The sequence below is a fragment of the Miniopterus natalensis genome, chromosome 10, assembly GCF_054644295.1.
Source record: "Miniopterus natalensis isolate mMinNat1 chromosome 10, mMinNat1.hap1, whole genome shotgun sequence".
Classification (NCBI taxonomy): domain Eukaryota; kingdom Metazoa; phylum Chordata; class Mammalia; order Chiroptera; family Miniopteridae; genus Miniopterus; species Miniopterus natalensis.
In genome coordinates, this window is record NC_142090.1 from 41,747,206 (window position 1) to 41,762,656 (window position 15,451).

The window sequence follows — 15,451 nt, forward strand, 5'->3', positions numbered from 1 at the left end:
GGGGGATTTTATTCAGGTATTTGTTTCCTTTGGGAATACACTTGTCACTTGTTCAGAGAGGTAAAATTTCCCTTTCAACATAAGAAAGATGAGACTGATCTTTTTATTTCTTTATATTCTCATTTTCTAGTAGAACTGAAGCCTCAAAGCATGACTCAGTGCCTGAGAGAGACAACCAAAAGGAAAAACTATGTAACTGTCACCGTGATCAATGCCATCTAATAAAGTGTATTGATTTTATACAAGTTCTGCCCACGAGCCTGATGAATGGCTAGGACTTGTAGACCCTGGACACCCACTCTGGCCCACAGCTTTTCTGTCATTGATGGACAGAGCCTTCTAGTTTAAGCAGAAGAAAGAACCATCTCTAAAGGCTCTCTTTCAGAACTCCTTATTTCTCATCGAGATCAGCAAGCATTTCCTCCTACATCTGCTGCACAGCCCCCAGGCCCCTGTCTCTGTTTATACAAACACGTGTGGAATGTTGAGGACCTGCAGGACTGGATTCTTTACTAGTTTAAAGGGCTTCTACCTGCTCTGTCTCACACATCCATTACTGCTGCTCCCTGCCAAGAGTTTGAAATCATTAGATATCTCAATTCCCATGGCATATTTTTTATTATTTCCAGTTAAACCCTCAATTTTAAAATGATTCACCAGCAGCTTATTAAATCTGCATATTTTGAAAATTCTGCTAGACAGAGCCATGTCTGCCTGGGAAATGTCAGAACTGTGTAGAACATCATCAGAACTTCTGAAGAACAACTGTTGCAGTTTTATGTGTTTTTTATCACTTCCATTTTCTCTGCTTATTTGCCTTTCCAGGTTGAAACCTAGAGAGTGAACATCTTAGCCCTTGGGATATAGCTCGCTAACTTTTGCATTGCCTGTATAGTTTATGAACGTGACTATATAAGTAAGTGTGGCCGTGTTCTTTTTCAGAGTGTGTCTGCAACTACCTGGGTACTGTGCAGGAGCACTGTAACAGCTCTGACTGCCAGTGTGACAAAACCACGGGCCAGTGTTTATGCCTTCCTAATGTGGTCGGGCAGAACTGTGACCGCTGTGCACCCAATACCTGGCAGCTGGCCAGCGGGACTGGGTGTGCCCCATGCAACTGCGACACTGCGCATTCCTTCGGGCCATCCTGTAATGAGGTGAGGTGCTGTAGCTAGGGTGAGCTGTTATGGCTAAGGAAAGATGCCTTTATGAGTCCAGATCACAGCTATTCGGTGCCTTTGTTTCAGTTAGTGAGGGAAAGGCACCTTCTCATGGGGTCGCAGCCTTTCTTGCAGGGCACAGCTTGCAAACGCAGCACAGCCTGGATGTCAGCCATCACTTGTCTCCCTCAGCTGGGGCATAACTGTACTTGAGGCCCCATCTGATGCAACCATAGCATTTCATTTTATATTATTTTATTTATTTTTTTATCCTCACCTGAGGATATTTTTTCCATTGTTTTTCAGAGAAAGTGGAAGGGAGAGAGAGAGAGAAACATCGACATGAGAGAGACACATCGATTGGCTGCCTCCCGCACGTGCCCTAACTGACCAGGGATGAGCCTGCAACTGAGGTACATGCCCTTGGCCAGAATCGAACCCGGGACCCTTCAGTCTGCGGGCCAATGCTCTAACCACTGAGCAAAACTGGCTAGGGCCAACCATAGCATTTTAATATAGAGCCCCAGCTGCAGACTCATTAGAATGTCCCTGGCTGCTGAATCAGGCTGTTTTCTGAGCCACACCGCCTAAAAGAAACGCAAGAACCATATGCAGCATTGTCAGAAGTGCTCATGTTTCTGTATACACACTTGCAAAGAAGGGCTCCCATGGCAAGTGAACCCCAAGTGGCCTGTTACTGAGTGGTGAGGAAATGTGTAAATAAAGTGTGATGTGCTCTGAACCTGTCTGACCTCCGTTACAGACCAGCAGCTAGCCTTAGCACCTGGGATAGAAGTAAGACTCCCTTCTCCCAGTCAGGGTGTAGAGGCCTTCTCAGGCCAACAGCTCAGTCCCACTTCCTCTAACTGGCAGCCGAGGAAGAAAGTGAGACTGGCTTCTGCCCTACAGCCTGTTGACCGAGGTCTGTTTTCTGGCCACAGTTCACAGGGCAGTGCCAGTGCATGCCTGGTTTTGGGGGCCGTACCTGCAGCGAATGCCAGGAGCTCTTCTGGGGAGACCCCAACGTGGAGTGCCGAGGTAAGGCTGTGGGCGTTCCTGGGTTGGTATTTGATCAAAGTGGAAGCAACATCTGTAACAGCTTTTTATAAACTCTAAAGTGCAGTACAAATTAATTTGTCTATTAAAAACTCTATGTTTAATTACAAAAGAAATTCATACTCATTGTTTAAAAAATCTAACAATCTAGCCCTAGAGAAATGTAGGTAGTAAAAAGTGAACCTGCTGTATTCCTCAGGAGTAATGTTTGTCTGTCTCTGTGCAGATAAGCACACATGTACCACAAATACACACAAATTGCTTTTTAAAATGCTTTTAACCAAAATGGGCTTATATCAGCCATGTATTTCAGTAAAATGATTAGCTTCTCCTGTGAAAAGTATTGTGTGGTCAGCTTCCTTGTCAGCACATGCTAAGTGGTGGTTGTAGTAAGATCGTTAGACTGCGGTGTGTCAAGCAGACTCTGCTGGCATTAAACCCTCAGCATTCGTACTGCGTGTGATGTCCCCACGAATGAGAACTGCGGGGCGTTGTCACAGCGCCTGCATATACAGCAAGACAAACATAACAGGAGCTTCAGGTCTGTCAATGTGAGTAAAACCCAGATTCCCACTCAAGCTTCTGATAAAATGGGACTGGGAGAGAAAACTTGACATTTTCTTAAGAACAGAAACTTGTTGAAATCATGAATCATAAGATTGCTTAATTTTTATGCTGTTGCAATTTTTTTTTTTTTTTTTTGACCTGTGAGATTACTTTTCAGATCTTGAAGTAAACAAATTTACAGAATACTATTTCCCTATTTGGTTTTTCTTCCCTGTGTTTTAAGTTTATAACTATAGATAAATATCTCCTGTAGTTTCGTATTTGTTCTTAGATATCTTTTCTTTGTTACATATCTGAAATCCTAGGTCCCTGTTGGACTCTAAATTTAAAAATGACCTTTTCCTTTTTTGGGTACAACTATAGGGAGAAAAAGTGCAGATCTTCAAGTTAGTACATTCAGTTATATCCTACTAAAGGCCAGAAACCTAGTACTATGTGTTCTTTAAGTCAACCACTGTTCCTTAACAGCGGGAAAATTTCAAACACTGAACAAGACCGGGACAAAAGGCATATGATTTGTTTTTCCAATTGAGGCTTAGCCAGAAGGATTTAGACCAACGTCTTAGGTTAATGTTTGTTCCACAGAGGACATGATGTTTGCTGTGTCAATAAACAAGTGCTTTTTCATTCATCAGTCCTCAGTCCAGATGTTGGTTCTTAAGGGAGCTGATTTTCCCACTGCCATTAGATCCTGGGACATGCACAAAGATGAACTCTACAAGAAAAACCTTGCTTGGAATCTGATTTCTCCAGAGTTCTAACCATGGTTCTGTTAAATCCCTCAATCTTGTAATGCTCCTAATGGCCCAAGGGCTTGATTTTCCCCCAGATAATGGTTCTATCATTGCTTATAGCCTGGATCTATTAGCATGTGTCACTGGAAAAATAGCTCTGGCTGCCAAAGCTTTCTGACCTTCTGCTCCATCCAAGCTTAGTTAGCATGAAAAGCCTGTTATCCAGAGCCACAGTCAATCAGAGAATTGTTCCTTTAATACTCAGAACTTTACCCTTTTATCTTTTCTTTAACGTTTTGGCTCTAAATCTGCCAGAGGAATTGTGGGTTATAGGAACAGTATCAATTTATTTAGGTCAAAAGTTGATCATGTTTTAGAAACTTTGCCAAGAGTGAAATCCATGACATTAATGTTTGCCAAATTTTTTGCTTTACCCAGAAGAAAGGTCAGGCCATTACTTAAGAAACTGTTGTGACCCAAATGCTTTTGACACCCTGGGGAGGAAGCTCCTAATTTACAAAGCAGCCAGCAAGAGTGGAATTGACGTGAGTTAGCCCTGGGCAGTCAGCGCCAGCCCCGAGCCTCCTGTGTGCAGGGTGGCAGCAGGAGCAGGACCAGTATGATCTGATGAGGGCAGGGACAAAAAGGCAGAAGCAGATGGAGTTTGGGGCTCTCGGTGTGCTGAATGCAGTCACAAATGCAAATGGAATGACAGGAACTTGAAGGGAGTGGACCCGACGATTAGCAGGGACAAGAATGAGTATCATTGGAAATTAGATGGAACTATGGGAAAAGAATGTGACCACTTTTCTCAAACTACATAATTAATTGTCAACTTGTCTTCAACTTCAAATCTTTCAGTTGAACAGGGCACAAATTTAGACTTTCTGGTGCCACTTCATTAACAATAACCTTATAGAAAGACTTAGGTCATAGCTAAGTATTCTCCTTATGGAAAAAAATGTAGTTATGTAAAGGACAAATGAGTAGAGTCTCAAACATATAAATTGTTGAATGTTCCTATTGTCCAGGCGGGTTGAGGCTCTTGGCCAGCCGTGCCAAGTCTGAACAAGCCCACCACTGTGCTGGGATGGAGGGAGAATCTCATCCTCCCACTGCTGAACATGTCAGAGAAAACCTCAGTTTAGAGCTCTGAGTTGTGCCCCTCAGGAGTCAAAGGGTCACATGAGGAATCTTTCTGTTGACTCATAGATAGCAAAGAGCCTCTGGCTCTTGGGAAAGTCCAGTGTCTCTGAAACCCAGGGAAATTGGAAATATGGGACACAGGTGGGAAGCTCTGGGTAGAGGCCACTATGCTTGATTCTCATTTCAAATTGTTTTAGTAGAAAAATTAAGTCCATTTCTTTGCTCAGACATAAATTTTTAGAATGCTTGTATTCTTTTCTTAGCCTGGGATTCATTCACAACCACCTTATTCTTTATTTATTGTCGATGTGGCTCAGGAAATCAGATTTAATTTGATTCTTTAGAGAACCACCAATGCTCTTGTTAATAGAGGAAAGGCTTGTCTTACATAATCCTAATCACAGAACATGGCCACTGAAGAGCTGGGCTAGATCAGAGGTAGGCAGACTACAGCCATGTGCCAAATCCAGCTCACTGTCAAAGTTTCATTGGACAGAACTGTGCCCATTTGTTACCAATTGTCCAGGGCTGCCTTCACACTCCAATGCCAGAGTTGAATAGTGTGACAGAGACCATATGGCCTACAAAGCCTAAATATTTACTATCTGGGCCTTGATAGAAAAAGTTTGTTTACCCCTCGACCAGACAACCAGCTTATTTCTGCAGTAAAATCATAGTCATTCTCCAACTTTCATTCCAAAACCAAAGTTATACTACTGAGGCCAAAAAAAGGTGGAGCTGAGGGAAGGAGAGGATGTAAGGGGGAAAAATCACATTTGAGAGATTAAAAATTTTTAAATTTCCTGTACTTACAATAAAATAGATATGCTTACGTAAAGTATCGTTAAAATTTTTTGCATGATACCTGGAGTCCCTTGTTACTTTGAGACAAAGTTCATGGCCGAAGAGAATGGACCCTGTTTCCTGATGGTAGGATGTAACACTTCCCCTGTCCCATGGCAGATTTGTTTTAAAAAGAAAGGTAGCCCAACCAGCATGGCTCAGCAGTTGAGCATCGACCTAGGATCCAGGAGATCTTGGTTCAATTCCCCGTCAGGGCACATGCCTGGGTTGTGGGCTCGATCCCCAGCAGGGGGCGTGCAAGACTGTCTCGTCATTGATGTTTCTGGTTCTCTCTCCCTCTCCCTTCCTCTCTCTGAAATTAATAAAAATACGTATTTTTTTTTTTAAAGTAAAGGTGGATAACCAACACAACACTGAGCACTACCCATTGGGACCTGTAGGGAGTGGACACACAGAGACTGCCACCTGAACGGGAGGCACTTGCAGGCTCTCTGGGGAAGTGGGGTACGTAAAGTAATGTGGTGGCAGGAGCAGGAAACAACTGGAGATCTTTTCACCTGTCAGAAGAGGCAAAACCAGTAGGAGCTGGAGTCATTTGGCAAGGTTTCATAGGAAAGGTTAGCTCTTCTGGTCACTTACAGAGAATTTTGCTGTGTGCTGAGCACTTTTAGGGATATTATATGCAAATTCTTGAGTTTATCCTTACAACAAACAACTTGTGAGTGAAGTATAATCTCTGTTTCACAGTCGAGAGCTCTCAGGCTCAGCGAGGTTAAGTGATTTGCCCAAAGACAAAGGCAAGTGAGGATCTGCTGTGATATTTAGAGAAAGGGAACTATTGTCTGGCTAAAGGACAGTAAGGACAACATGCGCAGCAAGACTAGGGTAGGAAGGGTGCCCTCAGGAAACTGTCGTACTGTACAGAAAGTCATGGAGAGATTCAGTTTCACCAGATTGTGTAAAGCCTTGTATACCAAGCCATTGAGGATGGCCTTTCTTCAATGGGCAGAGGAAGTCTGGAGAAGGAGAGGGAAGGATATAAAGAAAGAAAAATTTTCCTACTGACAAAGAGGTACATTGGCTGTTTTCCATTCTTGCTAGTGTTTTCTTCCAGGCCTCAATATCTATAAAATGGTGCAACACTCTTCATTTACCTACCTTTCAGAGATCCTGTTTTAAATGATGAGAAAACTTAGTAAAAATAGAGGAAATCTGATCTCGTAACCAAGAATGTATTTACAGATGAAGGTGGAATTCTTATGGCTCATTGAAATGATTGTCCCATTTTCAAAGCACTATTCATCTTTACTATTTGTTCACTTTTGCTATATACTCTCTCCTTCTTTCCAAGAGAAAGTTTTTGATCCTCTGCCCAGTAATCGTATTTCTTAAAACAAGGCTGAGCTACAGGTCCACCTGGACACTTATCCCTTGCCCTTGAGAAAGGAGAAAATCCATTGGACCTCAATGGAGATGTCCTGCACAGTTAGCTTAATCTATAATGTTATAGATACTTGTGAATGTGAGAGATGATATGATAGTCTCCTTCATAGTTTCAGTGTCCGTGAAGTTTTCAGTTGTCGGGTGAGAACCAACCTTTCTGCTTGATTAAAAATAGTCTAGGGGAGTCTTTTTACAATGTCATAAATGTGGGCCTTTTAGTGCTTGCCTCCCAGGTAACTCCATTGGAGAAGCAATCCTGAAAACAATAGGAAGGGAAGGAAGCACACGTCCACAGGAGCTTTAGCAGGTTCCCAGCTTCAGTTTGAAATTAAAACCTTCTGCACATTAATCATTTGGTATCCTTTCAGAGAAAGTTGAAGGTCGACTTTTCAATGATGAAACTACAATCCAGCCATCTGTGAAATTTGACTCTACTTTTCAATGGAAGGAAAGGAATGTTGGTCAGTTCAGCTGAACTGGTTCTTGTCTTCTGGAGATAGCTGAATTTCTGCTGGCCCTTCAGAATACTTCTCTTAAAGGGACAAGAGACAGGATCCAGAGATCAGCAGGAACAGGAATAGGTGTCATCCAAAATTAGATGGAGCTATGAGAAAAGAATGTGACCTCTTTTTTCAAATTATGTAGTTAATTGCCAAATACGTCTTCAATTCCAAATCTTCCCATTGAAATGGTTTGTTGAAGAGCAGAACTTTGGACTTTCTGGTGTCATCTTGTTAACAACACGCTTATGGAAAGACTTACGTCATAGCCAAGTATTCTCCTTGTGGAAAAAAACATGGTTATGTAAAAGACAAATGAGGAAAGCCTTAATAGAAGTGCATTTGCTTTTTATTTATTTTTTAAATCCTCACCCAAGGATATGTGTGTTTTTTAAAATTGATTTTTAGTGGGGGGAGAGAGAGACATCAGTGTGAGAGAGAAACATCAATTGGTTGCCTCCTGTATGTGCCCTGACCAAGGATCGAACCCGCAACCTAGATATGTGCCTGACAGGGAACCGAACCTGCAACTGTTTGTTGTATGGGATGATGCCAAACCTACTGAGCTACCTGGCCAAGGTGTACTTGCCTTTTAAATCCTATAGTTTAGGGCCAGTATTTTTCTCCTCAAAGATGCCCATGACAGAATGAGAGCAAGATATGCCTTTACCAATGAAATAAATGAAAAGTTATTAGAGAAATTAAAAATAAAGTCAACATACACACATCCCTTGACCCAAGCATGAATCCAGTAAAAACCCCTTAGGGCTGAACTAAAGTGTAACTGTGCATTATCTACGGAAAATAAACCATTTCCTAAGTAAACTAAAAGCATGTGCAAGCATCTGCCTCAATTGTGCCAAGCCTATGGGGGATAGTAAAGCAGACACAGGTCTAACTGGGCCCTTAGACCCCACATAGGCTACCCACTGGGGCCTACTGAGCAGGGGCAGACTGAGAATCTGATGGATTATAAATGGCATCATTAAGGACCTCTGTTTACCTGGGTCCTTAGGTTTGTGCATCAGCCTATATTGGTCAACTTCTAAAGTCATGACTCTGCTCCAGCTCCACATACACTCTCTCATCCCTGTACCCACACATTAACACACAAGAGGAAGGCTAGAATGGCTGGCAAAATAACACAGACAATACTCCTCAAAAGGGGGTCTAGTGGCCCTTAACATCAGCATCATCTTGCAACTGTTACACAGATTCTCAAGTTCCACCCCAGATCTGCTGATTCTGAATCTGGGGCTGGAGAAGTGGGGAAGCGATTGTGTTTCATGAACACTCCTGGTGATTCTGATGCATGCCTAAATTTGAGAGGCTAAGACATAGATAACCCAAGTAACTTTTAGCTTTTTGGAAGGTGACTGAATTTTACCAGATGATATGGAAATCCATTCCTAAAGTCTACATAAGCTTTCAGACACGGGATTATCTAAATTCTTCCCATTTTCCTGATCTCGGGAATTAATGAAGGCAATGGCTTTCCCAAGGCTTTCCCATTCTGGGGTGTCACTAGGTATTCCACTAGAAAAAGATTCCATAGTCAAATGAGTTCAGGATATGACTGGGTAAAAAAAATGTGAAACTGGTTTTCCTGCAGACCTCCTGAGTCTTGAATACTGATGTTTGTTTAGAAGCTTCAAGAGGAGGACATAGAATGTCCTGAACCCACTTGATTCAGGAACCCTTATTTTTAGGCAGAACTAGAACGAATAGTCTAGTTATGTCCAGCTCGCCGAAGCTGTTCCCTGAGTCATGAGAATGCCCCAAAAGAACGCAGGAGAAATGACCAATTGCTGTTCCTGGGAGAAAACAATATTCTTAAGGGAGAAAGGTTTAGTTTTGAAAACCCAAGGCACCAAGAGAATGCTATATGCTTTAAATCCTGATGGTTGAGGATTAGGTTACAAACTTCAGTTTTTTGAATAATCATGATGTTGTTGGCAAATATACAAATGTAAACAGAAGGACGGCCACGGCCACTTGTAGTTTATTCCTCGCCCAAGGGTTTTTCCCCCATTGATTTTTAGAGAGAGTGAGAGGGAGAGAAACATCAATGTGAGAGACACATTGGCTGGCTGCCTCCCGCATGTTCCCCACTGGGGCCAGGGATTGAACCTGCAGCCCTGCAACCCAGGTGCGTGCCCTTGACCAGGAATAGAACCCGAGACCCTTTGGTGCATGGGCCGATGCTCTGACCGCTGAGCAGCACCTGCCAGGGCGATGACCACTTTTCCTCCAGTGGAAAAGTGATCAAGCAACACTTTGAGCAAGAGACCACTTGACACTTGCATAGAGTAATAATAATAAAAAGCATTTATGGGTGCCTACTCTGAGTCAGACACTTCTGAAGCACTTTAGAATTAAGTTATTTCATCCTGAAAGCAATCCTATGAGGTAGGCATAATCATGACTCCTTTTTTTACAGATGTGGAAACTGTGACTCAGTTTCCTTACCTCCCAGAGTCACATAGCTGGGTGTGGGGAAGGCAGGATTCACAACCAGACAGCTGAGCCCACAGGCTATGCTCTGACCACAACACTGTACTGGTCAAACTTGCTACTCGAGAACTTGGAGTATAGTTGGCTAACAAAGGCAGTGAAAATGTAACTAATAATATAAGGCAGGATGTTGGGAGGGTCAGATGCAAGGTCACAGGCTGCAAACACATCTCTCTGGGTTTAGAGGATAGAGGTGCTGTGAGCAGCTCTCAAGACAGTGAAACTGGGCCTGGAAGATGTTTAAATTAGAAAGTCTTTCAGAAGCAAATCATAGCTATTGACCCAAGAAGATTTTATAAAGATATCTTAGAGAGTATGAATCCGTTGTGCTTTGCCACAGTTGACATTTTAGGAGGATTATTTTCTTTTATAGAGGAATGTAAATGTCCTTCGCATGCCTGTACCAAAAATGAGGTCAGGGCCTCATTTGGCAAAGATAACTGAACTCCAGTTTGCAAGTTAATCTTGTGCTTAGTGCTGAGAATGGAAATATGGTTTAAGATGTACCCCTGCCCTTAGAATCCTCAGTCCAGTTAGAGAAATAAGACATTCAAGTTGTTTTTGTTTTGTTTTTTTATCCCCACCTTTTCCCAGAAAGGATTTAAGATCAGAGATAAGATGTGTGTACAGGTTTTTTGTTATTTAAACACTATACAAATGCTCAGAAATATCAAGTGTTGATATAAAAATGAGTTTTTCACCTGAGATTTGAGACTATAAGCCAGGGTTCAGTGGCACAGGCATTGTGATTAGTACCAGTTTTACTTGACACCATCGAGAGGCTGGGACTGGAATGGCTCCCCAGGTCCCTTCTATCACTGACATTTTACGAGCCTGTGCTGTTCGTGGTCATCACAGTGGCACTACCTGCAAGTTAGATTAGAGTTAGTAGAAAACCTTTGAACTAGATACTTAGAATTCCTGTGACTTGTTTCTGATTTGGTTTTCTTTTTATCAAGTTTATTGTATTTTGCCAAGTATTCATCATTCTGTTTGGGGACCAGGTAGGGTGAGGTATGTTAGGAGCTGTTCTTTAGTGTTGTATCTTAGGTCAGATGCCTCGTGGCATCAGGAAGTCCCCTGAATTGTCTGTACTGATAGGGTCTAAGCAAGGGTGGGGAACATCTGACCCCATGAAATCATTTCGTCTGGCCCTGTCAAGGCAACCGCAAGTGGGACTCAAAAGTCAATAAATCTAGGAGCTTTTTTCATAGATAATTTTTAAGTTGATAATTTTGTATGGCCCGCGAATGATGTTATAGATATCCAAATGGCCCTTGGCAGAAAAAAGGTTCCCCGCTCCTGCTCTAAAGGGAAGTCAGAGTAAGGGAGGCAGAAGCAGGACAGAGCTTACAAGCACAGACTCTTGACTTGCAAAGTGCTATAACTGAATCCTGGCTCAGCCATTTCCTTGCTGTAACACTTAAGGCAGCTCACCTATCCCACAGGGTTATTGTGAGAGTTAAATGAGACATGCATGTAAACCATTTCTGCAGTGTCAGCACAATAAGTGTTTACTTTAAAAAATTATTGTGTGCTATTACTACTGTTGTTAAGAAGTGGTCAGCAAGGGTTGAGGTAATGCAGGTTCTGGAGGAAGCTGCTGAGGTCTCTGAGAGCTGTTGGTAAATGGTCGTCAATGCTTGTCACCTTGCCACTGTAACAGTGACTGGGAATTCTAAATGCCAAATCTTGTCACTGAGGTTTGTGATCTAGAAGATCAGCTAGCATTGCTGTTTCCCTTCTAGCCTGTGACTGTGACCCCAGGGGTATTGAGACGCCGCAGTGTGACCAGTCTACTGGCCAGTGTGTCTGCATCGAGGGTGTCGAGGGCCCACGCTGTGACAAGTGCACTCGAGGGTACTCAGGGGTCTTCCCTGACTGCACACCCTGCCACCAGTGCTTTGCTCTTTGGGATGTGATCATCGCTGAGTTGACCAACAGGACCCAGAAGTTCCTGGAGAAAGCCAAGGCCTTGAAGATCAGTGGTGTGATCGGGCCTTACCAGGAGACTGTGGACTCCGTGGAAAAGAAAGTCAGTGAGATCAGAGACATCCTGGCCCAGAACCCAGCTGCAGAGCCACTGAAAAACATTGGGAGCCTCTTTGAGGAAGCAGAGTAAGTAGTTAATGAGCGTGAGTGAGAATTCACAATGCTGTTTCAGTTTCATGAATACACAACAGAGATGTCTGATGGTGCTTCCATCAGAAGGTGTGGTTAGTCCTGTAAGTGAAAACAGATGTGGGCCATTCATTTTCTGGCAGTCTTTACTCTGGGCATTGGGTATGTGAATGCTGGCACATCACTGTGGAAGCTGCAGTATAGAGTGTACATGTTATATTCAGGGCCCCTCCCTGCGGTGGTGCTCTCAGTCAGTAGCATGGTAAGAACAGTGGTTTCAGAGATAAAGGATCCATGACCAGTCACAGCCCGGTTACTTGCTAGGCTTGTGAATTTGAATGACTCACTTATTCCTGAGCTTCTTTTCTCTCCTGTGGAGGAGGGGAAGATAATGTTTGCCTTTACCTTACAGAGTAGCAAAAAGATTGATCTATGAAATGGGTAATGTAATTGCAAAAAACATTATAAATATAAATTATCATTATATGTTTTGCTACTACCAGGGAAACTCCATGACCACAGATAAGACTTATTCCCGCTGCTCAGCTGTTGGTCCACTAGACCAGTGCTTCAGTCATCTGATTACAGCAATTCTAGGCAATGAAAAATCCCCCTTAGCCTTTCTCTGGGTAATCACCTCTGTGACTAGATAGTGTTTATTTTACCAGAGAAGGCAGAGAACTGAGCTGAGTGATGCCTAACTTCACAGGGTTCATTTTTCTACTGTTTCTCCTGCTCTGAAGCATTCCAACTACCTTTGCCAGAAAGGACCCCCAAAACCAGCACAATCAGATCTAGGCTGAAGAACAAACAGGAAAGGGTAGGAAGCATTTGTGTTTCCCCAAATGCTATGTTTTTTTTATTGTAGACTCACCATTTGCCATGAGCAAGGGAAATGTTTCATAGCTAACCCCTATACACTGAAGTGATTTTACATTATGACAAAACTACAGTAGCATTTTTTGATGGGACTTTAATCAGCATCTCTAAGAAACCAGATGGACTTTTCATCTCAACACTGCCTATGAGTAGCAGGAAGGAACAACTGACATTAGCTCATGTATCTTATAGAAGGTCCTTCCTAGACCTTCTAGATTTAAAGTCCCTTGTTGTCAAACCTCAGGTTTTGTGTTCAAGACCATGTGGTTGAACAGGGTGTTATGAAATGTCTATGTGGAGCGATAATGCATTTAATGAGGAATTTTCCCTCATTAAAAAGGCTAGTGCAGCTCAGCCTCCTAACATGTAGCAATGATGAGTTTTAGAAGGCCGTGTTCTGAGTGCAATCCCATTTAGGAAATGATTCTTGGCCTTGGTCTCGTGCCTAAGGAAGAACGAAAAAATATGGTGCCCTTTGAGACCTGTCAGGGAACTTACATTCCTGAAACAGCTGTTTCTACCCTCACTATTCAATTTACAGACAGATTGTAAGCACCTCAAGAAAACTAGTTTCATTAATCCTTTTTCAACACAGTATACAAAGATGCATGTTTTAGGTTCCAAAGTGGCAGTATTTAAAAATGTACAATGTTAGATTTTATTTTTTAAAAACTGTAACATTGTATGAGACTTGAGAAAAAATGAAATCCTTCTGTGACTCAATTGGTTAGTAAGCACAAAGCACTGAGAAACTATATTATAGTAGCCTCAAGAAAACAGTCATTGGGTTTATAAAATGTAATTTAACCCACAAATCCTTTTAAGTACTTTTTCTCTGAATTGGGTCATTGTATTATCTCAGCCTTAAATACCATTTTCCTAATAGTCCCCAACCTTTCAGCTCTACATTGTCCCAGTTTTTTATTCTGTTGTATCCCTGAGAAGACAATTATATCCATTTAGGTGACTCAGTAATACCCAGAGCTAAGGCCTTCTCAAAGATTACATTTTTGTGATGTATACACACGTACACTATATATACAAGTAGATGCCTGAAGTACAGCTTTGAAGATATGAAGATACAGAACAAGGTGCAGTTGGGTTTAGATTCCAGTGGACTATTGTGAAAGCAACATATTTATCATATTTCATTCTCAGTAGATACTACCTTCTTTCTCTTGTAAAATAAAGGGGTTGCTTGTTGGTAGAAGGAGGCTCCTTTGATGGGTCCTTGCTTACAGGGGGGACTGTGTGGAGAGCAGGGTGGCTTCCTGCTGGCTCTTGGGCTTTTTTTCTGCATGTCCCATCTTGAAGGAGCTCTCTGAGGTTTGGATCACAGCATTTTTGGTGGTTGGCTGGGAGGCATACTTCTACACTGGAGACACTTAGTCTTGAGTTTGTGAGATTGTATGGGCTTGAAGCTGTTTACGGAGAGCTGGAACTCCGCCCTCTAGGCATATGCTCATATTACAGCAGAGATTCCGAATCCTTCCAATGGCCCATCTGCCACAGCAAGCTGCGTGGTGCTTCAGTCCTTTAAGAAAGAAAATGTTAGATTTAATAAAGTCTCTTAATGATAAGGAAAATAAAACCAGTATTTAGAAATAAATTGTTATCTACTAGAACTGGTTTGAAATTACAGAATTACAGTATTAGAAAATGTAAAAAGGTTTATTTTACTTGGATAAACTTACCCTTCTCTTTACAGGAAACTAACCAAAGATGTTACAGAAAAGATGGCTCAGGTAGAAGTGAAATTATCTGACACAGCTTCACAAAGAAATAGCACAGCCAAAGAACTAGATTCTCTACAGACAGAAGCAGAAAGCCTAGACAACACAGTGAAAGAGCTTGCTGAACAATTGGAATTTATCAAAAATTCAGATATTCGGGGTGAGCATTTTTTGTGCAAGTACTCAATCCTGCACAATGGATTTAACCATCTGTGTAAACTTTTTAATACAACACTTTCAGGGGGGTAAAATTAAGTGCTTTCTAATAATTTTAAAGCTTTTTCTCATTGTATCTCTAACACAAATGAGGACTGGAGTCTCCATTTTACAAATGTGGGACCTAGGCCACAAAGAGACTAAGAGACACAGCAAAGAGACTAAGAGACCAAGGAGTGAGCAGCAGTCATTCCTTTCCTTATTTCTTTCAGTTAGTGATTTAACCTCCTTGGCTTTTCTTGGAAAGGGGCTCTTGAATAGTTAAGAAATTAAGTTGATACTTCTGCAAACTCTTTTATTTATTTATTTATTTTAAATATTTCTTTATTGATTTCAGGGAAAGGGAGAGAGATAGAAACATCAATGATAGAGTCATCATTGATCGGCTGCCTCCTACACATCCTCAACTGGGGATGGAGCCCACAACCCAGGCATGTGCCCTGACCGGGAATCGAATGAGCCATGCCTGGTTGGGCTCTGCAAACCCTTTTACATTCAAGAATATTGGTTGGTCAGGAAATACTTTTGACAAATCCTTCATTTATTGTTATCGTAGGCCATAAATAGGAACCTCCCCA

General features: G+C 42.1%; 1 protein-coding gene across 3 annotated transcripts in view; it reads left to right on the forward strand.

The window, feature by feature from the left end:
* The window catches only part of LAMB1 (laminin subunit beta 1), a 71,549-nt gene that overhangs the window by 44,488 nt on the left and 11,610 nt on the right, over window positions 1-15,451 (forward strand). For all 3 annotated transcript variants that reach the window (XM_016199130.2, XM_016199131.2, XM_016199132.2), the window contains 4 exons: window positions 943-1,157; window positions 2,102-2,198; window positions 11,673-12,042; window positions 14,633-14,817. In XM_016199130.2, coding sequence (XP_016054616.2) covers window positions 943-1,157; window positions 2,102-2,198; window positions 11,673-12,042; window positions 14,633-14,817 — 867 coding nt within the window. The remainder of the gene's footprint in view (window positions 1-942; window positions 1,158-2,101; window positions 2,199-11,672; window positions 12,043-14,632; window positions 14,818-15,451) is intronic.